General features: G+C 44.4%; 1 protein-coding gene across 1 annotated transcript in view; it reads left to right on the forward strand.

The window, feature by feature from the left end:
- Positions 1-2,223: 2,223 nt before the first annotated feature.
- Positions 2,224-26,530, forward strand: part of suclg1 (succinate-CoA ligase GDP/ADP-forming subunit alph) — a 72,833-nt gene continuing 48,526 nt past the window's right edge. The window contains exons 1-2 of the mRNA XM_080195297.1: positions 2,224-2,308; positions 24,607-24,713. Coding sequence (XP_080051423.1) covers positions 2,275-2,308; positions 24,607-24,713 — 141 coding nt within the window. The 5' untranslated portion in view covers positions 2,224-2,274. The remainder of the gene's footprint in view (positions 2,309-24,606; positions 24,714-26,530) is intronic.

Below are 26,530 nucleotides of genomic sequence, written 5' to 3' on the forward strand. Positions count from 1 at the left end.
CTCACTGTTTTTAAACTCCATCCCTCTAGCAATGAAGGACAAAATTCCATTTGCCTTCTTAATTACCTGCTGCAGCTGCAAACCAATTCTTTGAGATTCCTGCACAAGGACACCCAGGTCCCTCTGTACCGCAGCATGCTGCAATTTTTTATCATTTAAATGTTAGTCCATTTTGCCATTATTCCTACCAAAATGGATGACCTCACATTTACCGACATTGTACTCCATCTGCCAGACCCTTGCCCAATAAGACATTATGTTGGAGCATTTGGTACAGACTCGATGGGCCATTGGCCTTTTTTGCACTGTAGGGATCCTATTCTATTAAGTACTTATATTCTAACGACTGTTCCTTTGTTTTTATTGGTAGAGGGATTGAGTTTATGAGCCATGAGGTCATGTTGCAGCTGTACAAAACTCTGGTGTGGCCGCACTTGGAGTATTGCAAACAGTTCTGGTCACCACATTATAGGAAGGATGAGGAAGCATTGGAAAGGGTGCAGAGGAGATTTACCAGATGTTGCCTGGTATGGTGGGAAGGTCTTACGAGGAAAGGCTGAGGGACTTGAGGCTGTTTTCATTCGAGAGAAGGTTAAGAGGTGACAGAATAGAGGCATATAAGATGATCAGAGGATTAGATAGAGTGAGAGCCTTTTTCCTCGGATGGAGATGGCTATCACGAGGGAACGTGGTTTTAAGTTGAGGGGTGATAGACATAGGACAGATGTCAGAGGTAGGTTCTTTATTCAGAGAGTAGTAAGGGCATGGAATCCCCTGCCTGCAACAGTAGTGGATTCGCCAACATTAAGGGCATTTAAATGGTCATTGGAGAAACATATGGATGATATTGGAATTGTATAGGTTAGAAGGGCTTTAGATTGGTTTCACAGGTCGGCGCAACATTGAGGGCCGAAGGGCCTGTACTGCGCTGTAATGTTCTATGTTTTTGAATCCTGGATATTCCTCAGCCGTTGCTCCTAATTCCCTGGGAGACCAAAAAATCGAAGCCTTAAGATGTATTCAACCATGGGGGATGGCAGGTCCACATGCACGAAGTTTAACCTGTTCTTTGTTTCCCTGTCCCAGGTGCTGACAGAAGTTTAACCTGTTCTTTGTTTCCCTGTCCCAGGTGCTGACAGAAGTTTAACCTGTTCTTTGTTTCCCTGTCCCAGGTGCTGACAGAAGTTTAACCTGTTCTTTGTTTCCCTGTCCCAGGTGCTGACAGAAGTTTAACCTGTTCTTTGTTTCCCTGTCCCAGGTGCTGACAGAAGTTTAACCTGTTCTTTGTTTCCCTGTCCCAGGTGCTGACAGAAGTTTAACCTGTTCTTTGTTTACCTGTTTCCAGGTGCTGACAGAAGTTTAACCTGTTCTTTGTTTCCTGTCCCAGGTGCTGACAGAAGTTTAACCTGTTCTTTGTTTACCTGTTTCCAGGTGCTGACAGAAGTTTAACCTGTTCTTTCTTTCCCTGTTCCCAGGTGCTGACAGAAGTTTAACCTGTTCTTTGTTTACCTGTTTCCAGGTGCTGACAGAAGTTTAACCTGTTCTTTGTTTCCTGTCCCAGGTGCTGACAGAAGTTGCCTGTTTCCAGGTGCTGACAGAAGTTTAACCTGTTCTTTGTTTATGTGTTTCCAGGTGCTGACAGAAGTTTAACCTGTTCTTTGTTTATCTGTTTCCAGGTGCTGACAGAAGTTTAACCTGTTCTTTGTTTATGTGTTTCCAGGTGCTGACAGAAGTTTAACCTGTTCTTTGTTTACCTGTTTCCAGGTGCTGACAGAAGTTTAACCTGTTCTTTGTTTACCTGCCCCAGGTGCTGACAGAAGTTTAACCTGTTCTTTGTTTAACTGTTTCCAGGTGCTGACAGAAGTTTAACCTGTTCTTTCTTTCCCTGTTCCCAGGTGCTGACAGAAGTTTAACCTGTTCTTTCTTTCCCTGTTCCCAGATGCTGACAGCGCTGCTGTGCCCCTCACACCTGGAGCTACCTGGCCGAGAGCCAGGGCAGGAGAACTACATCTCCCAGCATCCCCCGCTTCTTTTAAGTGACCCAACCCAGTGCCTGAGAAAACAAATCTGTAACCATTCAGAGGAGAATCGAAACGGGAGGCCCGATTTCTTGTGGAATGAGTGTTTTTAAAAAAGGGGGCAGGTTGTGGGTGGGTGCGGATTGCGGTGGTGGTGGTGGTGGGTTGGCTTCAGGCGGGGTTTGGGGACAGCTGTCAGGGGGCTGGGGTCCTGGCGGGTTGTCATTGGGCGACTGACCGCCAGCCCGGGCAGGCGATGGCGCACCGCGGGCTCTTGACGCGGCTGCTGGGTGAGTCCCTTTTTCAGCAGCGGGCCCCAAGGCCGGCTCCCTGCGGACGCTTGCACCCCTCCCCTCTCTCCCCGACGCGGCCCGTGCCCCCGGCCGCTTTGCCCCTGAGCGGCCGCTGCTGCAGACGGAGAAGCCTCAGAGTGTAGGCCGCAGTGTGACCTCTGACCCCGGGGCTCAGACCCTCACTCAGGCAGAGACTGGGGCTGTTCTGACTGCTGCTGAGAGCCAACCTCACATCTCCCTCTCTGTCCTCAGTGTCATGGAAACCGTACAGTCTCTTTTTTGCCAATGTCTTGTATTTTGCTTTCAGTGTTCTGATCTTTTATCTTCAAAACCAAGGTTTTTGTGCATTCCCTGCAATTTTTAGGTTTAGGGGGAGTGATTTGAATCAAGACTTCAAATCAGAAAATAGAGAGGGAGGGACTGTTTCCGCCGCTTGTGTGTGCCACATAGAAACCAGAAGTAGGAGTGGGCTATTCATCCCGCTCAGCTATTTTTGGGGTGGCACAGCGGGCAGCACTGCTGCCTCATGGTGCCAGGGACCCGAGTTTCTGGCTTGGGTCACTGTGTGTGTGGAGTTTGCACATTCTGCCCCATGTCTGCATGGGTTTCCTTTAGGTGCTCTGGTTTCCTTCCACAGTCCAAAAGATGTGCGGGTAGGTTGATTGGCTATGCTGAATTGACCCTAGTTTCAGAAGATTAGCAAGATTACGGGAATAGAGCCTGGGTAGGATAGTGGTTGGTGCAGACTTGATGGACCGAATGGCCTCCTGCATTGTAGGGTTCCTATGATTCATTTTGGTGACGTCTGATTATTGAATTCAATATCCTGATTTCTCCCTCCCCCTCCGTATTTCTTGATCCCTTTAGCCCCGAGAGATATCTCTAATTTCTTCTTGAAATCAGATGTTTTGCCCTCAACTACTTTCTGTGACAGTGAATTCTACCCATTCACCACTCTGTAAGTGAAGAAATTTCTTCTCACCTCAGTCCTAAAAGATTTACTCCTTTATCCTCAAACTGTGACACCTAGTTCTGGAGTTCTTTACATTCTTGTGGGGAAGCACAGTGGCACTGCTGCCTCGAAGCGCAAGGGACCCAGGTTCAATTCAGGCCTTGGGTGACTGTGTGGAGTTTGCATGTTCTTCCTGTCTGTTGTGGTTTCCTCCAGGTGCTCCTGTCTCCTCCCACACAATAGCGTGGGCAATCAACGGGTTTGATTGATTGCCCATGCTAAAATGTCCCTCAGGGTCTGGGAGACTAGGAGGGTAATTATATGGCATTAAAGAGATAGGGTCTTGGTGGGATTGGTGTCAGTGCAGGCTTAATGGAATGTGTGGTATAATAGGGATTCTACGATTCTAAATTAGAGCTAGTCTGCTCAGGAATGAAATGAGGAAATGCTTCCACGCACCCACAATGAAAGGAGGGCTTGCACTTGTACAGTGCTTTTCATGGTCATGTCAAGTCTCAAATCCGGTTTCCCAGCCGGGGAACCATATGTGCATGAAGTGCTCCTGGCTTCAGACACTTGAGTTCCGGATTTCAGACCTCAAGCAGTGGCTGGAGTCACTACGGTACATCCATGAGGCTGAGAGCTACGTGGATAGCATGTGATGACACTGCAACTTAAGGGCTTTTTAAGAGCCAGAGAAGGAATGGGTAATCACCAAGCAGTCCAATCGAACTAGGCAGGTAGTGCAGTTGTCTGCTGAGGCCCCACTCGTTAATCGGTTTTCCAATTTGGAAGCTGGTGAGGGCACTAATTCCTCAGAGCAGTTCAGACAGAGATTCGTGGCACTATGAGCAGCTTGGCTGTAGAGGAGGGGAGGATGAAGAAGGGAAGAGCAATAGTTATTGGGGATTCATTAGTTAGGGGAATAGGTAGGTGTTTCTGTGGCCACAGATGTGTCTCCAAGATGGTATGTTGTTTTCCTGGTGCCAAGGTCAAGGATGTCAAAGAGCGCTGCAGACATTCTTCTGAGGGCGGGTTTGTTTATTAATAGGAAGCAGAGGGAATAGTTAGTGTATATTTGGGCTGGAGGAAGGTTTATAATTGTTATTGGTGCCCTTGTTTTTCCTGATGTATATTACTAATGAAAATGTGTATTAATGGAGTGCAGGAGATGGTTACAAAGTTTGCTGATGACACAAAACTTGGAAGTATTATAAACAGTGAAGAGGACAGTGTAGAACTTCAAAAATATAACTCTCTTTATTACTTGATGTGGGTGTCAGTGGCCAGGCCACCATTTATTGCTCATCCCTTAGGGCAATTAAGAGTCAACCACATTGCTATGGATCTGGTGTCACATTGAGACCAGACGAGGTAAGGAAGACAGGTGTCCTTCCTTGAAGGACATTCATGAACCAGATGGGTTTTAAAACTATCAACAATAGATTCCATGGTCATCATTTGAGTTTTAGTTCCAGATTTTTATTGAATTCAAATTTCTTCATCTGCCGTGGTGGAGTAGGCAGATAGGTGGCAGATAAAATTCATTGCGGAGAAGTGTGAGGAAGTCTAAAGGAGGCATAGGAGCACAGAAACATGTACATAGATACTGAGGATAGCGGGACAGATGGAGAGAGCAGTCAATAAAACATGTGGTATTCTTGGCTTTATTAATAAGGTATAGAGTACAAGGGCAAGGAGGTTATGCTGAACTTACTAAGATCAACGATAACATGCTGTGAGGGTCAGCTGACCTGCTATAGTATGTAACCAATGACAAAATGATGTGGTCAGCTGACTATATATAAATAAGAAGCGGTTGGGAATTGGAGGGAGGGGGTGCTAACAATGCCCTAGGATGTGGCCTAAAGTGTTGGAGTAATGAAGTTTTTAAAAATTAAACCTTTGTCTTTGATTTATTTGTTGGCGTAGGTTTTTGATGTTTTATTGATTGCAACCGAAGGAGAGCACTCCAAACACACTTGCTACCAAATAAACCTGTTGGACTTTAACCTGGTTTTGTGAGACTATCCTGCAGACAGTAATTGGATGTAGCTGATTTTGACCCAACTGCTTATCTGCTTGCAAACTCTGTAGCTCAGCCCTACTGTAACTCTAATTAAGTTCAGCTCACTTAGCACAGATTGTGATTTGAACTTGGGACTCTGATGGGCTGTCCAGCAGTACAGCGAGACGCTATCAGCTGCATGATCAAGCAATGTCTTTTTAACAACGTCTGCATGTAGTGTATTTAACAATCCACAATAATCCTGACCAAAAGTAGGACAAAGGAAAGTATAGCGTAAGAAGGGGGACCCTCCTCCAAGCCTGTGCCGATCACAATGCCCTAACCGGAAAAAAAATTTCTGCCCTTATTCAGTCCGTATCCCTCTATTTCCTCAATATTCACTTGCTCATCCAGATGCCTCTTAAATGATGTTAATGTGCTTTCACCACCACCTCTGGCAACATGTTCCAGGCACCCACCACTCTCTGTGTGAAAAACTTACCCTGCACATCTCCCTTAAACTTTCCCCCTCTCACCTTGAACCTCTGCCTCCTCGTAATTGACACTTCTACCTTGGAAAAAGCCTCTAACTATCCACCCTGTCTATGCCTGTCATAATTTTACGGACCTCTTTAAGGTCCCCCCTCAGCCTCTGTCTTTCCAATGAAAACAATCCTAGTTTATTCAACCTTTTTTCATAATCAACACCCTCGAGGCCAGGCAACATCCTGGTGAACCTTCTTTGCACTCTCTCCAAAGTTTCTACATCCTTCTGATAGTGTGGTGACCAGGACTGAACGCAATCCTTCAAATGTGGCCTAACCAAGGTTTTATATAGCTGCAACATGATTTCCCAACTCCTGTACTCAATGCCCTGGCTGATGAAGGTAAGCATGCCATATGCCTTCTTAATCACCTTGGCCACCCGTGTTGCCACTTTTAGGGAACTGTGGACCTGCATGCCCAGATCCCTCGATGTCAATGCTCTTAATGGTTCTGCCATTTACAATATAATTTACACCTAAATTTGATCCTCCAAAATCTCTCATTTGTCCAGATTAAACTACATCTGCCATTTCTGTGCCCAAGTCTCCAATCTATCTATATCCTATTGTATCCTCTGACAATTCTCAGCACTATCAGCAACTCCACCGATCTTCGTGTCACCTGCAAACTTACGAATCAGACGCCCATAGTTTCCTCCAGATCATTTATATATACTACAAACAACAGAGGCTCCAACACTGATCCCTGTGGAGCACCAATAGCTACAAATCTCCTTACTGAAAAACAACTTTCTACCATTACTCTGTCTCCTATAACCATGCAAGTTCTACATCTATCTACGCAGCCCACCCTGAATCCCATGTGATTTTACTTTTTCTATCTTCAATTTGGCACCTTGTCAAATGCCTCACTAAAGTCCATATAAACTGCCCTTCATTGTCAGCGCTTCAAAAAACCTCAGTCAAGTGATGAGACATGATCATCACCGTACAAAACCCCAGGCAGCCTGTCACTAACTAGTACATTTTCCTCCAAATGTACATCTGTTCTGTTCCTCAGTATCTTCTCCAAAAGGTTCCCCACCGCTGATGTCAGGCTCATTAGCCTATAATTTGCTGGCCTATTCCTGCTTTCTTTCTTAAACAAGGGAATAACATTGGCTATTTTCCAGTCCTCTGGAACCTCACCTGTGGTCAAAGAGGATGTGAAGGTATTTGTTAAGGCCCCAGCTATTTCTCCCCTTGCCTCCTGCAGTAACCTGAAATAGATCCTATCTGGTCCTGGGCTACTTGTGCACCTTAATGCACTTTAGGATACTAAAACTTCCGGTTCTCATTTGGACAATAATAATAAAAGCATAACGATGCTAAAGTTCGAAGTCCAAAATAGAAGTAGAAAATGCTGGGAAAACTGAGCAGGTCTTGCACCATCTATGGAGAGAGAAAAACAATTATGTTTCAAGCCCATATGATTTTTCAGCAGACATCTGTACCGTTTGCCTCTTGTCTCCTTAACATATTTGACCCTGCCCCGTTCTTTCCTGAAGGTTGTTGGCTCCTTGCTGGGAGAGAAAAATTGTTCAGGGTTCTCACTCTGGGTCTAATCCGGATTTGAGAAAGAATCTTGGGCAAAGACAGCACAGGGTCTTGGCTGCAGCATTCTCTCGGATCAAATAGTCTGCCAGCAGCTGACAATGCAATCAATGTTTTCTTAACCATTGACGACATTGGCAGCCTGCTGGCAGACTATTTGATTCGAGAGAATATTGCAGCCAAGGGTCCATGCTGTCTTTGCCCAAGATTCCTTCTCAAATCTGGCTTAGACCCAGAGTGAGAACCCTGAATAATTTTTCCCTCCCTCACCCATGTGGTTGAGGTGATTGCAGCAGCCCCACCGCGATGGATGAGACCAACAAACATCGTACAGAATGACAATCGAGGCTGGGTCCTTGTTGATCTGTAGGTCTCCACTATTCATCAGGAAAACTGTTTTGCCAGTTTTTGTATGTTTTGTTCTCGTTCTCTCTCTCTCTCTCTGTCAAGCTCATCATCTTCTCCAAGTAATTTCCTGGGTGATGAATATCTTCCTAAAGTTCTGTTTCTGCGTGGGTGTTAATACTTTGACTCCTTCATCAATACCTTTTGTATATTCAGTGTTGAGAGCTGTTCTGATCCAGGCTCAGTGTAATAGTTTGACCCTACTGTTTGACCCTCTCCTCTGATACCTGTTGTAGTCCACAACACCACCGCATTTTATATTTCTCGTGAACAATAACTGAAAATTGTTTTTCTTTTGTGGACAGAATAGTCCTGCTTTAGCCAACATCGGCTGCTTAACTGCATTGGAAAAAATCATTAACAGCCTTTTGACATTAGAAAATATTTCAGTGCAGGTGAAATGCTACAAAATAGATTGCTGCTGCAAAGCAGATATTGAAGAGAAATTGTAATCTTGTACTTAGACCTCCAATATGAAAACTAATACTACTTCCATAACCTATGCTGATCCCTTACCTCACTCAGTAAACAGATATTAAATGAGATTTAGATTCAAGAGACAGTCACTGGTGCTTTATTACTGCAGGAGTTTTTGAATTTGCTATTTCATGTTTGCAATATTGCCGTGATAACCTGCACACTTCTTGAGATTCATGGATAATAATGAAAGTTCTGTTAATTCGTCGGGTACTATCCAATTCACCCTCAAGCAAAATCTCCAATGTCATTATGCTTTAATATTAGGGCGCATGGTGGTTAGCATTGCTGCCTCACAGCGCCAGGGACCTGGGTTCAATTCCAGCCTCGGGGTCAGTCACTGTCAGTTGGAGTTTGTACATTCTCCCCGTGTCTGCGTGCATTTCCTTTGTGTACTCTGTTTTTTTCCCACAGTCCAAAAATATGCAAGTTAGGGTTGATAGGCTGTGCTAAATTGACCCTAGTGTCAGGGGGATTAGCAGGATAAAAGTGTGGGATTTTTGTTGTTTGTGGGGGGAGGGGGGAGTGGTAGTGGATGGCGCCTGGGTAGGATTGTGGTTGGTGTAGACTCATTGGGCCAAATGGCCTCCTTCTGCACTAGGGATTCATGGATTCTGTGTGCATTTAAGAAAATGGGGGAATTGTGCCAGCATCCTGAGTATAGGATGGAAGGAAGGTCAGCACTGATAGGGGATTAATTAATTTGGGGAACAGACAGGCATTTCTGCGGTTGCAGTCGTGACTCCATGATAGTGTCAGGTCTCCCTGGGGCCAGGATTGTTACTGAACAGCTGCAGGGCATCTTAAAGCAGGATTTCATGGTACACGTTTATACCAACAGTATAGGTAGAATGAAGGATGAGGTCTTTCGTCAACAATTTAAGGAGCTAAGCAGCAGATTAAAAAACAGGGCCGCATAGATTGTAATCTCTCCCAGTGCCATGTGCTCGTGAGTACAGAAATAGAATAGGGCAGATGAATACATGAATCCAGGAGTTGATGCAGGAGGGAAGGTTTTACTGGGACCATTTCTGGGAAAGCTGGAATATGTATAAGCAGGACTGTCTGCACCAGAACCAGAATGGGGCCATCATCCTTGCGGGTGGATTTGCTCGTGCTGATGGGAGGAGTTTAAACTAGTTTAGCAGGGAGAAGGTCCACAGAGTGTTAATACAATAGGGACACAGCATTAAAAAAAAGCACATCAGAGGGAGTTCAGCCATGCTGAGTTCCAAGGGAGTAAGGTGAGACTGGATGGCCTTTGCTTTAATGATAGTATTGTACGTAAGGTTGATGAGCTACAGGTGTGGATTGACGTGTGAAATTGTGGTATTGCTCCATTTCGGAGACGTGGCTGAGGGAGGGGCAGATTTGGCAACTCAACTCTCCAGGATATACGATCTTCAGGTGAGACAGATGCAAAAAAGGAGGAGGTGTCGCATTATTAATTAAGGAGTCGGTTACTGCAGCAAGGAGGGATTATTATGTTTTGGAAGAGCCTGCACATGAGACTTTGTGGGTTGAGTTTAGGAATAAAAAGGGGCAGTCATGTTGCTGGGAGTGTATTATAGGCCTCCAAGCAGTCAGTGTGCAGTAGAGGGGCAGATATGTGGACAATTCATAAGAACATAAGAACATAAGAAATAGGAGCAGGAGTAGGCCATCTAGCCCTTCGAGCCTGCCCCGCCATTCAATAAGATCATGGCTGATCTGTTGTGGCTCAGTTCCACTTTCCCGCCCTCTCCCCATAACCCTTAATCCCCTCTCTTATCAAGAACCCATCAACCCGCTTCTTAAAAATATTTAGCGAGGCAGCCTCCACCACTTCAACGGGCAGAGAATTCCAGAGATTCACCACCCTTTGAGTGAAGAAGTTCCTCCTCAACTCCGTTCTAAACCGCCTCCCCTTTATCTTGAGGCTGTGCCCCCTAGTCCTACTGTCTTTTTTGAGCGGGAAGAGTCTCTCCACCTCTATCCTATCCATCCCATTCATCATCTTATACGTCTCAATGAGATCTCCCCTCATTCTTCTAAACTCTAACGAGTACAAGCCCAGTTTATTCAGCCTCTCCTCATAGCTCAATCCCCTCAACTCCGGTATCAGCCTAGTAAACCTCCTCTGCACTCCCTCCAGGGCCAAAATATCCTTGCGCAGGTGCGGCGCCCAAAACTGCACACAGTACTCCAGCTGCGGCCTCACCAATGCCCTATACAGCTGCAGCAAGACCTCCCTACTTTTATATTCAATCCCCCTCGCTATGAAAGCCAGCATCCCATTCGCCTTCCTGACCACCTGCTGCACCTGCAAGCTGGGTTTTTGCGACTCATGCACAAGGACCCCGAGGTCCCTCTGCACCGTCGCCTGCTGCAGTAAGTAATAGTCCTTCCTACCATTCTTCCTACCAAAGTTCACTGAGGTGTGTAAAAGTAACAATAATAAGAATTATATTAGGGAACTTCCCCAACATTAATTGGGATAATCATATTGAAACGGGTTCAGAGGGGGTAGATATCTTGAAATGTACTCAGGAGAGCTTTTTATGTCAATATATAGAGGATCCAACAAGGGACAGTGCAGTGCTGGATCTGACTCTGGGCAACAAAGCTGGACAGGTGTTTGAGGTGGCAGTGATGGAGCATTTTAGTGATAGCGGCCACAACACAGTATGATTTAAGTTTGGTACTTTAACATCCTTTCCAACTTATCCTGCTAACTGCAAAGGTTTGTGTACATTTGTCCTTGGGTCTTTCTACCACATTGTACTTGAGGCTTTTTATTGTCCTTTTGTGTGAAAGCCTTGCTTTCTACAAATTTGATCTTGAGTGGCAGTTGCTGTCCAACGTCTCCCTTTCTGCATCTGATTTGACTCATCAATTTGGGGTTCATATCCTGGTGGGAGAAAGCTGAATTACAAACATGTTGGTCTAACTCTTTTATGAAATTCATAATTCAAAAAATCTTAGTTAAAGTTTATTTATTAGTAAGGATAAGCAACAACAATACCTTCATGATCATCCTCAACACAGTGCCCCTTACTCCTTATACACCTATGATTGTGTGGCCAAATTCCCCTCCAACTCGATTTTCAAATTAGTTGATAACCACCGTAGTGGGTTGGATCTCAAACAATTACAAGGTGGAGAACAGGAATGAGATAAGGAATCTGGTGAACTGGTGCGACGACAACCTCTCTCTCCCTCAATGTCAGCGAAGTGAAGGACATGGTCATTGACTTCAGGAAGCATAATGGAGGACATGTCCCTGCCCATGTCAATGGGGACGAATCAGAAATGGTTAAGCGCTTCAAGTCTTTAGGTGCCCTGGTTCCTCTTCTCCTCTCCTCTCCCTCCCCCTCTGCCCCCGGCCCACCAATGCCTCTACTTTCTCAGCAGTCTATGGAAATTTGGCAGGTCCTCTCTGACTCTCACCAACATTTACAGATGCACCATAGAAAGCATTCCTTCTGGTTGTATCACAGCTTGGTATATGGCCCCTGCTGTGCCCAAGACCTCAAGAAGCTATGAAGGGTCATGAATGAAGCATTGTCCATCATTGACACTGTCTATATATCCCATTGCTTCAGAAAAGCAGCCAGCATAATCAAGGACCCCACACACCACAGACATTCAGTTTTCCACCTTATTCCGTTTGGAAAAAAGGTACAAAAGTCTGAGGTCACGCACCAACCGACTCAAGAACAGTTTCTTCTCTGCTGTTCATCAGACTTTTGAATGGACCTACTTCATATTAAGTTGATCTTATACCACAGCCTAGCTATGACTGTAACATACATTCTGCACTCTCTCATTTCCTTCTCTATGAACAGTATGCTTTGTATAGTGTGCAAGGAATGATACTTTTCACTGTATACCAATATATGTGACAATAAATCAAATCAACTATTTATTAGTGTCACAAGTAGGCTTACATGAAGTTACTATGAAAATCCATTAGTCGCCATACTCCGGCGCTTGCACTGAGGGAGAAATGAGCATGATTAATTCATCTAACCAGCACGTCTTTTGGATAGTGGGAGGAAACCTGAGCACCCGGAGGAATCCCATGCAGACACTGGGAGAACATGCACACGCCGCAGACAGTTACGCAGGTCCCTGGCGCTGTGAGGCAGCAGTGCTAATGACTGTATCACCGTGCTGCCCTATGCCTGCCAATTTGTACACAGCAAAATAAAAAGCCCCACAAACAACAATGTGATAATGGACAGTTTTTTTTAAGTGATGTTGGTTCAGATATAAAGTTCAGGACTCTCCATCTTTTCTTCAGGATGGTGCTATGAGATCTGAGTTTAATGTCTCACCTGAAAGACAGCACTGTCAGACAGCGCAGCATTCCCTTAGTGCTGCAGCATGGGCAGCACGGTGGTTATAGCACTGCTGCTTTACAGCGCCAGGGACCTGGGTTCGATTCCCAGCTTGGGTCACTGTCTGTGTGAGTTTGTACATTCTCCTCGTGTCTGCATGGGTTGCCTCCTGGTGCTCCGGTATCCTTCCACAGTTCAAAGATGTGTGGGTTAGGTCGATAGGCCGTGCTAAAATTGTCCCTGCTAAAAGTGTCCTGAGTTTCATAGGTTAGCAGGATTAGCGGGTATATATGTGGAGGTAGGTGGGATTGTAGTCAGTGCAGACTTGATGGACCAAATGGCCTCTTTCTGCACTGTAGGGTTTTTATGGTTTCTATAGTGTCCACCTATTCAGCTTCTATGGCTGTATCTCTAGAATGAGAATGAATCCACCGTCTTATTCTGAAGTAGGAGTAACTATCGAACAAGCCACAGCTAACATAACTCATTCCTGTCATTGTACAAAATGGAATCTTGCTTCAGATGTGTTGGTGCATGCAATAAGCAGAATGTTAAATTACTGACTTGTTCTTTCTGTTGCGACTACAGTACACAAACAAATCTTTTAAAGTTTATTTATGAGTGACAAGTAAGTCACAATTAACACTGCAATGAAGTTACTGTGAAATTCCCCTAGTCGCCACACTCTGACGCCTGTTTGGGTCAATGCACCTAACCAGCACGCCTTTCGTCTTTGGGAAAAAACCGGAGCACCCAGAGGAAATCCACGCAGACACGGGGTGAATGTGCGAACTCCATACAGACTGTGACCCAAGTCAGGAGCCAGGAATCGAACCCTGGTCCCTGGAAGCTAAAACCTCTTTTTTCTAAAATAGATCCTTTCATATTGCCCCCACACCACTGCCATCACCACCACTAACAGTACAATCCTCACTCTGATGTGTACACTAAAATATGCTCCAGGTTTAAGAGAAGTTGTGAGTTGATCGAAGCATGCAGATTTCACTTAACTACAGTTTAATTTGTGGTAACAACACTGGCTGCGTTTTCATTTTCTTTGACTTCAGCCTTGATAGCTTTGGCCCAATCTCTGCATTTCCAGTGAGAGTAGAAAGCTGTGCATGCTGGATATTAAACTGGGAATGCTGGAAACAAACAAACAAACAGGTTAGTCAGCTCTCTAGGGAGAGAGATAAGCCAAGTTAATATATTGAGTTAATGTGTACATCCTTCAGTGGACCTGTGGAATATAAAGATAAACAAACATTTAAGGTTGAGAAAAATGGAGTTCAGTAACCCCCTATAGTTTTTTTTTCCCTTTCCATCCTTATTAAAATGCTTTTTTTTCCCAGTTTTCAGTTTGGTATCAGCATATTATAAATATTCATGCTGTCACAGAGATCACTCATTTCCACCTCTGTAACACCACTCATCCAGCCTTTATTGTTTCTGCTGCTGAAGCCCTTATCCATTTGTTACCTCATTATCCAAATGCACTTGTGGCTGGCCTCCCACATTGTTTGCTCATGAGAGATCTGCTGCCTGTATCCTAATTCTCATCGATAACCCCTGTGTCCCGGTAAACCAATATCTTGATTTTAAAATTCGTCCATGGCCTCTCCCCTCCATAAATCTGTAAACTTCTCCAGCCCTGCAACACTTTAAAATCTCTGTCCTCCTCAGACTCTGGCCAATTGATTATCCCTGATCTTAATTGCACCACCATTGGTGATTATGCTATATTCTGCACCTCTCCCCTTCCTCTTTTACCACATTCCTTAAAACCAACCTCGTACAAAGCTTGTGGACTGCTGCCTAATCTCATCTCTTCTGTGGCTTAGTGTCAAATATTTTGATTTATAATGCTGCTGTGAAACATCATGGGATGTTTTATTACATTAAAGGTGCTATATAAACACAAGTTGTTGTTCAGTAAATGCCCAGAAGGTTAATTTATTTTCCTTTCACAGGTGGTAGGCATTTCTGACGTTTTCTGATTTTGCTCCCACATTTTCAGTGATTAATTCTAACATGTGTTGTTGGGGTAGGATGGAATGGTAACTTATCTTTGGTTCTCTTTGGGTCATCTTGATTTGATTTTTTAAAAAAAATTCTTTCATGGGATATGGGCACTGCTGGCTAGTTCGTCATTTATTGCCCATTCTTAATTGGCTTTGAGAAGGTGGTGATGAGCTGACGTCTTGCACCACTGCATTCCTTGTGGTGTGGTTACATCCATGGCATTGTTGGGAATTGTTGGGCGGGGGGAGGGGGGGAGGGAGATGGAGGGAGGGATGGGGAGGAGGAGGAGTTGTTCCAGGATTTTGACCCAGCAAATGGCGATATATTTTCAAGTCAGGGAGATGTGCAGTTTGGAGTGGAACTTGCTGCTGGTGTTGTTCTCGTGTATTTACTATCATTGTCCTTCTAGATGGTAAAAATTGCAGGCTTGAAAGGTGCCTTGGTGAGCTGCTGCAGTGCATCTTATAGGCATATAGATGATCTGGAGGAGGGAACCGAGTGTAGGGTGTCGAAATTTGCTGATGACACCAAGATTGGGGGAAAGGCAAATTGTGCGGAGGGTGTGGAGAGTCTGCAGAAGGATCTAGATAGGCTGGGCGAATGGGCCAGGAAATGGCAAATGGAATTTAATGTTGGCAAGTGTGAGGTGGTCCACTTTGGTAGGAAGAATGGTAGGAAGGACTATTACTTACGTGGCGAAAAACTGCAGCAGGCGACGGTGCAGAGGGACCTCGGGGTCCTTGTGCATGAGTCGCAAAAACCCAGCTTGCAGGTGCAGCAGGTAGTCAGGAAGGCGAATGGGATGCTGGCCTTCATAGCGAGGGGGATTGACTATAAAAGTAGGGAGGTCTTGCTGCAGCTGTATAGGGCATTGGTGAGGCCGCAGCTGGAGTACTGTGTGCAGTTTTGGGCGCCGCACCTGCGCAAGGATATTTTGGCCTTGGAGGGAGTGCAGAGGAGGTTTACTAGGCTGATACCGGAGTTGAGGGGGTTGAGCTATGAGGAGAGGCTGAATAAACTAGGCTTGTACTCGTTAGAGTTTAGAAGAATGAGGGGAGATCTCATTGAGACGTATAAGATGATGAATGGGATGGATAGGATAGAGGTGGAAAGACTCTTCCCGCTCAAAAAAGACAGTAGGACTAGGGGGCACAGCCTCAAGATAAAGGGGAGGCGGTTTAGAACGGAGTTGAGGAGGAACTTCTTCACTCAAAGGGTGGTGAATCTCTGGAATTCTCTGCCCGTTGAAGTGGTGGAGGCTGCCTCGCTAAATATTTTTAAGAAGCGGGTTGATGGGTTCTTGATAAGAGAGGGGATTAAGGGTTATGGGGAGAGGGCGGGAAAGTGGAACTGAGACACGACAGATCAGCCATGATCTTATTGAATGGCGGGGCAGGCTTGAAGGGCTAGATGGCCTACTCCTGCTCCTATTTCTTATGTTCTTATGTTCTTATACAACAGCTGTCACTATGCATCAGTAGTGGAGGGAGTGAGTATTTAAGGTGGTGGATGGGGTGCCTCTCACATTGGCTGCTTTTTCCTGGATGATGTTGTTAGAGCCTGCACTCATTCAGACAAGTGGAAAGTATTCCTTCACACTCCAGATTTGTGACTTGTAGATGATGGACAAGCTTTCTAGAATCATGACCTGAGTCACTCTGCACAAAATTCCCAGCCTCTTGACTTGTATAATATTTATAGTGCTGGTCCAGTTCAATTTCTGGTCAGCGATTGGAGATCGTCATTGCCTGGCTGCTTCTTGTGTGGCGCAAATACCACTTGCTGCTTTTCAGTTAGAGTCTATATTTTGTCTAGGTCTTGCTGTTTATGTATATGAACTGCTTCAGTATCTGAGGAGTTGTGAGTGATGCTGAACATTTTGCAGTCATTTGAGAACATTCCCACTTCTTGCCTTATGATGGAAGGAAATTCACTGATGAAGCAGCTGAAGATGGTTGGACTGAACACGGATCAGAGGAACTCCAGCAGTGTCCAGGGACTCGGATGATTGACCTCCAACACCCACAATCATCTTCATCTGCACTAGGTATGCCTCCAACCAGTGGAGAGCTTTCCCAGATTCCCATTGACTCCAATTTTACTGTGGGTTCCTTGATGCCACACTCGGTCAGCTGCTGTCTTAAAGTCAGGGGTAGTCACTCTGACCTCATCTCTGGACTTCAGCTTTTCTATCCATGTTTGGACCAATGCTGTAATTTGGTCAGGAGTTGAGCAGCCCTGGCAGAACAGAAACTGAGCAATTTTCCATATTGCCAGGTAGAACACAGAACACTACAGCACAAACAGGCCCTTCGGCCCACAAGTTGCGCCGATCACATCAATACCTACTAAGCCATAGACCTATCTATAACCCCCAATCCCATTAGATCCCATATACTCATCCAGAAGTCTTTTAAAAGACCCCAGCGAGTTCGCCTCTACCACCAGTGACGGCAGCCAATTCCATTCACTCACCATCTTCTGAGTGAAAAACTTACCCCTAACATCTCCTCTGTACTTGCTTCCCTGCAGCTTAAATCTGTGTCCTCTCGTAGCGACCATTTCAGCCCGGGGAAATAGCCTCTGAGAATCCACCCTTTCTATTCCTGTCAACATCTTATAAACCTCTATCAGGTCGCCTCTCAACCTTCGTCTCTCCAGGGAGAAGAGTCCCAGCTCCCTCAAACTATCTTCATAAGGCATGCCTCCCAATCCAGGCAACATCCTTGTAAATCTCCTCTGCACCCTTTCAATAGCTTCCACGTCCTTCCTATAGTGAGGCGACCAGAACCGCGCACAGTACTCCCAAGTGGGGTCTGACAAGGGTCATATAAAGATGCCAGTTTTGTCACTGTACTGGAACGGATTGGCTAAGAACAAAGAAAATTACAGGAACAGGTCCTTCGGCCTCCAAGCCTGCAGTGACCATGCTGTCTGACTGAACTAAAACCCCCTCCCCTTCTGAGGACCATATCTCTCTATTTGCATCCTATTGATGTATTTTTCCTGACGCCCCTTAAAACTCACTATCGTATCTGCTTCCATTACCTCCCTCCCTCAGCAGCGAGTTCCAGGAACCCACCACCCTCTGTGTAAAAAAGATTTGCCTCGTACATCTCCTTTAAACCTCGCCCCTCGCAGCTTAAACCTATTCCCCCTAGTAATTGATGCTTCCACACTGGGAAAAAGCTTCTGACTGTCCACTCTGTCCGTACCCCTCATAATCTTGTAGACTTCAATCAGGTCACCCCTTAACCTCCGTTGTTCCAGTGACAACAAACAAGTTTCTGCAGCTTCTCCCCATAGTTAATGCTCTCCATACCAGGCAACACCCTGGTAAATCTTTTCTGTACCCTCTCCAAAGCCTCCACATCTTCTGGTAGTGTGGCGACCAGAGTTGGAATATAGTGTTCAACTCTGGAATATAGTGCACTTGGAATATAGTGTTCAAGTGCGGCCTAACTAAAGTTCTATAAGCGTGCAACTAGTTCTGGATTACAAGTCGCCATGCTATTTCCTGAATGGGGTCCAGAATCTTTTCAGTACCCAGTGCCTTCAGCACTGATTTTGTTATCAACAGTTTGTTCTGGTTTTGGAAGCATGCCATGTCTGCTGCCTGTTCTTGGGGCTTATTTGGGCTTGTACTCAAGTTTCTGGCTTCTGTCAGCCAAACAAAGTCTTAACAAGTGAATCCACTCTCTATTAGCTTAAAGAACTCCTGTAGCACTTCTATACCTTCGCTGATTCTAAAATACCCAGTTAATAGTGTGTGTTGTGTTGTTCTGCCACACTTTTATTTGACATCTCTAGTCTTTCTGCAGATTCATGCTCACCCTACCACAGCTCAGTGGCAGTAATGACCTTGGTGTGTGATATTTAACATGATTGCAAACTCTGTAACCTGGTGAATAGACAGTTCTGAGGGATTTCTTGTAGGCTGGATCAGCACATTACACACAATGTTGTTTTTCTTTAATGATATAAAGTAATTAAAAAATGTGAAAGAGAGAGTATATATAGTCTTTGTTTTAATTTTAGGACCAGCTAGGGGGAACTGCAGAGATTTCTACCAGTTCTGTACATTTCTGTGCTGCTTATTGTTTTGTTTCATTTTATCAATAAAAGATTTTCCCCTTTTTTTCCGTGAGTTGCTGACTCTTGCTGGGACATGTTGTATGAGCAAGGAGCACCTATTAACTTCTGTTGACGAGTTGTTCAGTGGTGATTAATTGAGTTATCAAATATAACAGCGCAGTAAGTCATTGCACCAAGACTGTGCATGTTATGGTCCAGATGAACCGCCTTCTAATACTACTAGTCCCCAAATCTATCTGTAGTACTTTTCAAGTAATTAGTGGCAGCTTGAGCAGAGAAGTTCTCATTCGATGCTTTTATGATTTTCTTAAGTGTGTACCCTCTAACAAAATAACCTTTCATTATCTAGCTCATTAGTAACCTTTAATGATATTGATAATCCCTCTAAGCTTTTCTGCTCCTGTGAAAGAGAAATCCAGCTGTGGAAGTCTTTTTTCAGAAATGTTAATGTCACACTAGCAGCAACAACCTTGTCAACTTGTACATTTCCATTGCTCTTGTACCCCTTTCTCTCACTGAATGCCCCAAACTGCACGCAATGCTCTCAATTGGGCAGAATGTCTTGCTTGACTTCAACATTGCATCATTGCTTTCGTATTGTATAGATTAGCACAGATGCAGAAGCAGAGGTTTGCCTTTTGCAGGGGTTTATTTGCTTGTGCTGCCATAGTCAGTGATGAGTGCTCTTCCAGAATATTTGGAACATTAACTCTAATTAAGTATGCATTTTGCTGGAGGGCGCACTTGTCAATTGTAGCACCTCAGCTGCTGCTGTGCTACAGATGACTTAACCAACTAGCTCAGATTGGGCATCAACCATGGTGCTTTCCTGGCCTGTATGGATCAGTTGATACGTGCTTTTACTGAGCTGTTGGGAATCTCCTCTAGCACAGACGGTATTGAAGTTGGAACTTGATCTGTCTAACTGAAGTGCTTCATTTGCTACATGTTAACTTGTAAAGATTCTGAGAGTGTAACTGGTAAATCTATTTTACTGGAAATGGATCCATAATCTGCCACATTAGTGTGGAGCATCGATTTGGGTGTTATTTGTTGGTCAACTCCCATGTAACCCTCCACGAAATTAACATGGCATGTACATGTGAACCTCCATTCTCTCTCATTCTTTCATGGGATGTGGGTGCCAGCATTTGTTGTCCGTCCCTAAATGCCCTTGAACTGAGTGTCTTGCTAGATCATTTCAGAGGGCAGTTGAGAGTCAGCCACATTGTTGTGGGTCTGGAGTACATGGAGGCCAGACCAATAAGACGTAGCTGATTTCCTTCCCTTAAAGGACATTCGGGACCAGGAGAGTTTTTTTACAATAATCAATGATAGTTTCATGCTCACTGTTACTGAGACTAGCTTTCAATTCCAGATTTTTAAAATGAATTTAATTTAAATTCCACCAAGTGCCATGGTGATTTGAATTCATATCCCCAGAGTAATACCACTCCAGTGATATTAACCCTGTTTCCCCTGTAGTTTGTGCAGTCAGTCAAGTTGTACGGGATATTTATGACAGTCAAATCCAGTTCTTTTCCCTCTGGTATCCAGCAAAAACAGTTTAGTGAATGTTTTTACAAAGCAGGATTATGTCAGCTTTCATATAGAACTAGAGAGGTGGTGCTCGACAGACTGGAGGGGCTGATTGTGGACAAGTCCCCAGGACCGGATGGAATGCATCCGAGGGTTCTGAAAGAAATGGCGGAGGTGATAGTGGATGCCTTGGTGGTTATTTTCCAGACGTCGCTGGATTCCGGGGAAGTGCCGGAAGATTGGAAAACGGCTAATGTTACGCCGTTGTTTAAGAAGGGTGCCAGGCAAAAGGCGGGGAATTATAGGCCGGTTAGTTTAACGTCTGTGGTAGGTAAAATGTTAGAATCCATCATTAAGCAGGAAATTGCGAGGCATCTTGAAGGGAATTGCTTGATAGGGCGGACGCAACACGGTTTCATTAAAGGGAAGTCGTGTCTGACAAATTTACTGGAGTTCTATGAGGATGTGTCTAGGGCAGTGGATAGAGGAGAGCCGGTGGATGTGGTCTTTCTGGATTTTCAGAAGGCGTTTGACAAGGTACCTCACAAGAGGTTATTGCAGAAGGTCAGGGGACATGGAGTTGGGGGTAGGGTGTTAGAGTGGATAGAGGATTGGTTGTCAAATAGGAGGCAGAGAGTGGGGGTCAATGGGTGCTATTCGGATTGGCGGATGGTGACTAGTGGGGTGCCCCAGGGGTCGGTGCTGGGGCCTCAGCTATTTACCATTTATATCGATGATCTGGAGGAGGGAACCGAGTGCAGGGTGTCGAAATTTGCTGATGACACCAAGATTGGGGGAACGGCAAATTGTGCGGAGGGTGTGGAGAGTCTGCAGAAGGATCTAGATAGGCTGGGCGAATGGGCCAGGAAATGGCAAATGGAATTTAATGTTGGCAAGTGTGAGGTGGTCCACTTTGGTAGGAAGAATGGTAGGAAGGACTATTACTTACGTGGCGAAAAACTGCAGCAGGCGATGGTGCAGAGGGACCTCGGGGTCCTTGTGCATGAATCGCAAAAACCCAGCTTGCAGGTGCAGCAGGTGGTCAGGAAGGCGAATGGGATGCTGGCCTTCATAGCGAGGGGGATTGAATATAAAAGTAGGGAGGTCTTGCTGCAGCTGTATAGGGCATTGGTGAGGCCGCAGCTGGAGTACTGTGTGCAGTTTTGGGCGCCGCACCTGCGCAAGGATATTTTGGCCCTGGAGGGAGTGCAGAGGAGGTTTACTAGGCTGATACCGGAGTTGAGGGGATTGAGCTATGAGGAGAGGCTGAATAAACTAGGCTTGTACTCGTTAGAGTTTAGAAGAATGAGGGGAGATCTCATTGAGACGTATAAGATGATGAATGGGATGGATAGGATAGAGGTGGAGAGACTCTTCCCGCTCAAAAAAGACAGTAGGACTAGGGGGCACAGCCTCAAGATAAAGGGGAGGCGGTTTAGAACGGAGTTGAGGAGGAACTTCTTCACTCAAAGGGTGGTGAATCTCTGGAATTCTCTGCCCGTTGAAGTGGTGGAGGCTGCCTCGCTAAATATTTTTAAGAAGCGGGTTGATGGGTTTTTGATAAGAGAAGGGATTAAGGGTTATGGGGAGAGGGCGGGAAAGTGGAACTGAGCCACGACAGATCAGCCATGATCTTATTGAATGGCGGGGCAGGCTCGAAGGGCTAGATGGCCTACTCCTGCTCCTATTTCTTATGTTCTTATGTAAAGTCAGTCAGAACCATAAATGAAATATACAGCACCAAAACAGGTTATTCGGCCCAACTAGTCTGTGCCGATTTTTATACTCTATGCAGGTGTCCTCCATCTACCTCCTGTTAGCCTTTCAGCATACTTTCTTATTCCCTTCATTCTTATGTGATCATCAGGTTTCCTTTTGAAAGCAATAACTTGATAACAAATTCCACTTTTTGAATAAATACATTCTCCTTTTTTTTTAACCTCTTTTTGGACAGAAAGAAACTATTTTCTCCCTTTGTGATTAATTGCCTCGTTGGCAAGAATTCATTGTGTGTGAATAGTGGGTGCGGATAATGAGTAGCATTTTGTGGTATTCCAAAATTTAACATCAATAGTGAGTCCCTGCATAGGAAAACTCTGAAACAATCAAGGTAGATTTACGGAGAAGGTCGATGATGGAATTTCCTTATGGAATAGTTTATTTAGACTTTCAAAACCTTGCATAAAGTTCTGCGTGAAAGATTTTTAATTAAAAAGGTAACCATGGAAATCAAGGTTAGAGCTTGATACCTGATTAAAAGTTAGTTTGAAGATTGGAAACAGACTTTGTTGGTGAGAGATGAGAAGCATGGGCAGGGGAAATGTTAAGTGGATTACTGCAGTAAACACTTAGTGTTGTTTTTACACTGTACAAATGAGCTGCATGCGGAAAGTAATAATAGGCTTGTCAAAATTGTAGCACTAAAGTGGGAGGAACAGTGGAAATAGAGGCTGCAGTTAATAATTTGCAGAAGGATTTGTGCAAGTGGGGAGACCAGTGACGTGGAATTGAATGCTGACAAACAAAAATTAAATTGTACATTTGTGAAAGAAAAAAGTACCTAACTGTGAACATACAACAACTCAGTGAGGGTTAGCCAGAGAATAACTGATGAAGGAATGGGTCTGTGAATAACAATTGTTGATTTTTGAGAGAGAGAGATAGACTTTAGTATCATTTGTTTAACTGTGACTACTCTTGGAATTATGGCTCTTGACAGAAAGTTAGTATCATTGATTTAAAGTTACCACATTATTAATCCTCCCAGAATGTTGGAATAAGTGTTAAAAGTGGCTTCCATTTTAAAATTATCCCCCTTGTTTGCAAATCCGTTTATGGTCTTGCACTTCCCTATATCTGATTTACAACCCTGAAGAGACCTTTGCTGTGCTCCAAGTCTGCTCTTTTGCACGATGCTTATTGATAGCAGCTGTGCCTTCAGCTGTCATGCCTGAAACCTTGCTACCTCTACTTAAGGATCTCATTAAAATCTCTGACCAAGCTTTTAACCAATGTCTCCTTATGTAGATCATAAAAATGTAAGAAATAGGAGTCGGGTTGGATCATAAGGCCACAAGACACCATTTAGTAAGATAATGATTGAACTTGTATATCAACTCCACTTTCCCCCTCTATTCTTTCATCACCATAGTTCCCCAAAACCTATCAATTTCTGTCTTGAATATATTCAACAAATGTGACTTCACACCCCTCTGGGGTTGAAAATTGTAACAATTCATAGCGCTGAGTGAATAAACATCTCCTCATCTCAGTCCTCAACAGCAGACCCCTTGTCCCGAGATTCCAGCTCCAATTTTTAAACATTCCAGTCAGGGGAAGCAGCCAGTGAACTGTGTTGTCCAATGTTGCTGGACAACACTGCTATGGGATTGTTTACTACATGGAAGCAACTATATAAATGCGAATTGTTTGTTTAAATGTTAGCAAATACATTTGTCCCTAAGTCTCCTTGACAAATTCATGTACCGTCACATTTCTCATGCAAAGTTTATGAAGATAGAACATTGAAACATGACTAGTTTTAGTGGCCCAGAGCAATTTTGCACTCTTTGCACCCTGCACATTAAGCTTAGCTGTCCCCCTGGGAGATTATTTGTTTCTGTGATGTCTGCTCAGTGTAATAACATTTCTTAGCTAATTTCTTCAGTGTGTTAATAATTAGGTTTCTTTCATTCTTAGAAACCTTGTTAAAATGGGCAAGCTTGTAAAGAGCTTTAAGTGAGAGATAAACCTATGTTTAGCGAGGACAGAGATCACCACCTTGTACATCAAACTATCAGAGCTCGGGTGGTGCACTTGATTCATTTTGACCGGCTGGTGATGGTGTTTGGTGAGGGTGGGGTGCAAAATCTCAGAGGAATTTCTGCAAGTCACTTTTCAAAATTAGTCTGGGTTTTAATGTTTTTTGCCTCTCCTAGAACATTATATAGTTTGAGGTGGCTGGAATTTATATGTTTCATGATGAAGAAGGCATTGTTTGGGTGGCACAGTGGTAAGCACTGCTGCCTCACAGCACCAGGAACCAAGGCTCAATTCTGGCCTCTGGTGACTGTGTGGAGTTTGCACGTTCTCCCCGTGTCTGTGTGGGTTTCCTCCAGGTGCTCCAGTTACTTCCCACATTCCAAAGATGTGTGGATTAGGTGGATTGGCCCTACTAAATTTCCCTTTAGTGTTAGGGGACTTATGATTCTATGACTATTACATAATGAAGGTTGCATGTGACCAGAGTGTCTCCTGTTGTCCGTCATTGTTGTTATGTGAATTGGCACTTTGCCATTGGACCCCTTGAGTCAACACACCATGTAATAAATCAGTGCAAAAGCAGACTTCTGTTGCTAACATTGGCCTTTTGTTAGTTGCAGTGGAACGGAGCGGAGTGAGACACTGCTACACCGGCTCAAGGCAAAACCTCTACATAGACAAAACAACAAAGGTCATTTGCCAGGGTTTTACTGGGAAACAGGTGCGTCTTATTTGCATGTCATTCGTTTAAAATCAGTGTTTAACTTGTCAGCTTTTATGTCTCAGTTTTGACACTTGGCATGTGAGTTTGTCATATCTTTGGCCCATCAGCCCAGAGTATTGGTATTTTCACAATGGTGAGCTGTCATAGGCTTTAAGACAAATCAGTGGATTTTAAACCTAGTTTTTTTTGTGTCTGGGGACGTGGGTTCAAATCCTACCACGAAAGTTGGATATATTAATTAATTAATCTGAAATAGAAAACTTGTCTCAGTAATTGTTATAACAACCCATTTGGTCACTGATGTCCTTTAGGAAATTAAATCTGCCGTCTTTACCTGATGTGGCCAACGTGTGACCCCAGAGCCACAGTAAAATGATTGACTCTAAACTACCCTCTGAAATGTCCTGGAAGGCACTCAATTCAAGGGCAGCAAATGCTGGACTTACGACTGAGAACTACATCTCATGAAAGAGTAAAGAAAAATTAGGCTGGGGATTGTCCCTGAAGCATTTCATAGAATCCCTACAGTACAGAAGGAGGCCATTCAACCCATCGAGTCTGCCCTGACCACAATTCCACCCAGACCCTATTCCCGTAACCCTGTATATTTACCCTTCCAATCCCCCTGACAGTAGGGTCAATTTAGCATGGCCAATCCACCTAACCCGCACATCTTTAGAATGTGGGAGGAAACCAGAGCACTCGGAGGAAACCCATGCAGACACAGGGAGAATGTGCAAACTCCAAACAGACAGTCGCCTGAGATCAGAATTGAACCCGGGTCCCTGGCAATGTGAGGCTGTAGTGCTAATAACCACTGTGCCACTGTACTGCCCAGTTCAGAGTGACATTTGGCAATCCTTTAACAACTGAGCCAATATCTGTAGCTATGTTGACCTCTAGATGATGGGGAAAAGAATTGTGTAAATGACAGGGAACTCCTAATTTGTATGGAAATGCTTAGGCGAGGTGTTTCTGAGGCCTTTACAGTGTGAAGTGTTACAATTTACACTGTAACAAAAAAGTCAATAATATTGATATATTAAAATGATTCTGTCCTTTTCACGTTGAAGGTGTGTGCATCTAAAGCAGTTGCAGATCTTATTTTTCTCATATCATCTTTGCCCAATCCCACTTTGAATGAGTTACCACACGTTCGGCACCCTCTTTGTAATTGAATGTGAAATGGCTGTACACCCTCCCTCTTCCAGGAGTGAAAACATGAACATTCAAGTAACGAGGCTTGCCCATTGCTCTTTGAGTCTGCTGATGCTTGTGGCGGTGGTTCGCCCAGGCTAGGATAGAATCAAGGGTAGCCGATGAGGTTAAACTGAGGTGTCACCTGATGCAATTTTTCAAGACCATCTTGGCTTTTTGGCTAAGATGAAGTGTCAGATCTACCCCAGATGGGGTGCGATGCGTCATCTCGTCAGCTTGCATCTTGTTTGTCCCTTTCGTGGGGACCATGTTCATAAAATATAGGAGCAGAATTAAGCCGTTGGCCCTTCGAGCCTGCTCTGCCATTCGATCATGGCTGATATTCTCCTCATCCCCATTATCCTGCCTTCTCCCCATATATCTTCAACCCATTACCAATTAAAAATCTATCTAACTTCTTAAATTTACTCACTGTCCCAGCATCCATTGCACTTTGGGTAACGAATTCCACAGATTCACAACCCTTTGAGAGAAGTAGTTTCACCTCAACTCTTTTAAATTTAAACCTCTTATCCTAAGACTATGAGTTTGATAAGGTGCCTCAGTGTTTGATAAGGTGCCACACAAAAGGTTGCTTCAGAAGGTTAGGGGGCATG

This window comes from Carcharhinus amblyrhynchos, chromosome 1 (genome assembly GCF_965287045.1).
Source record: "Carcharhinus amblyrhynchos chromosome 1, sCarAmb.v2.hapA, whole genome shotgun sequence".
NCBI lineage: Eukaryota > Metazoa > Chordata > Chondrichthyes > Carcharhiniformes > Carcharhinidae > Carcharhinus > Carcharhinus amblyrhynchos.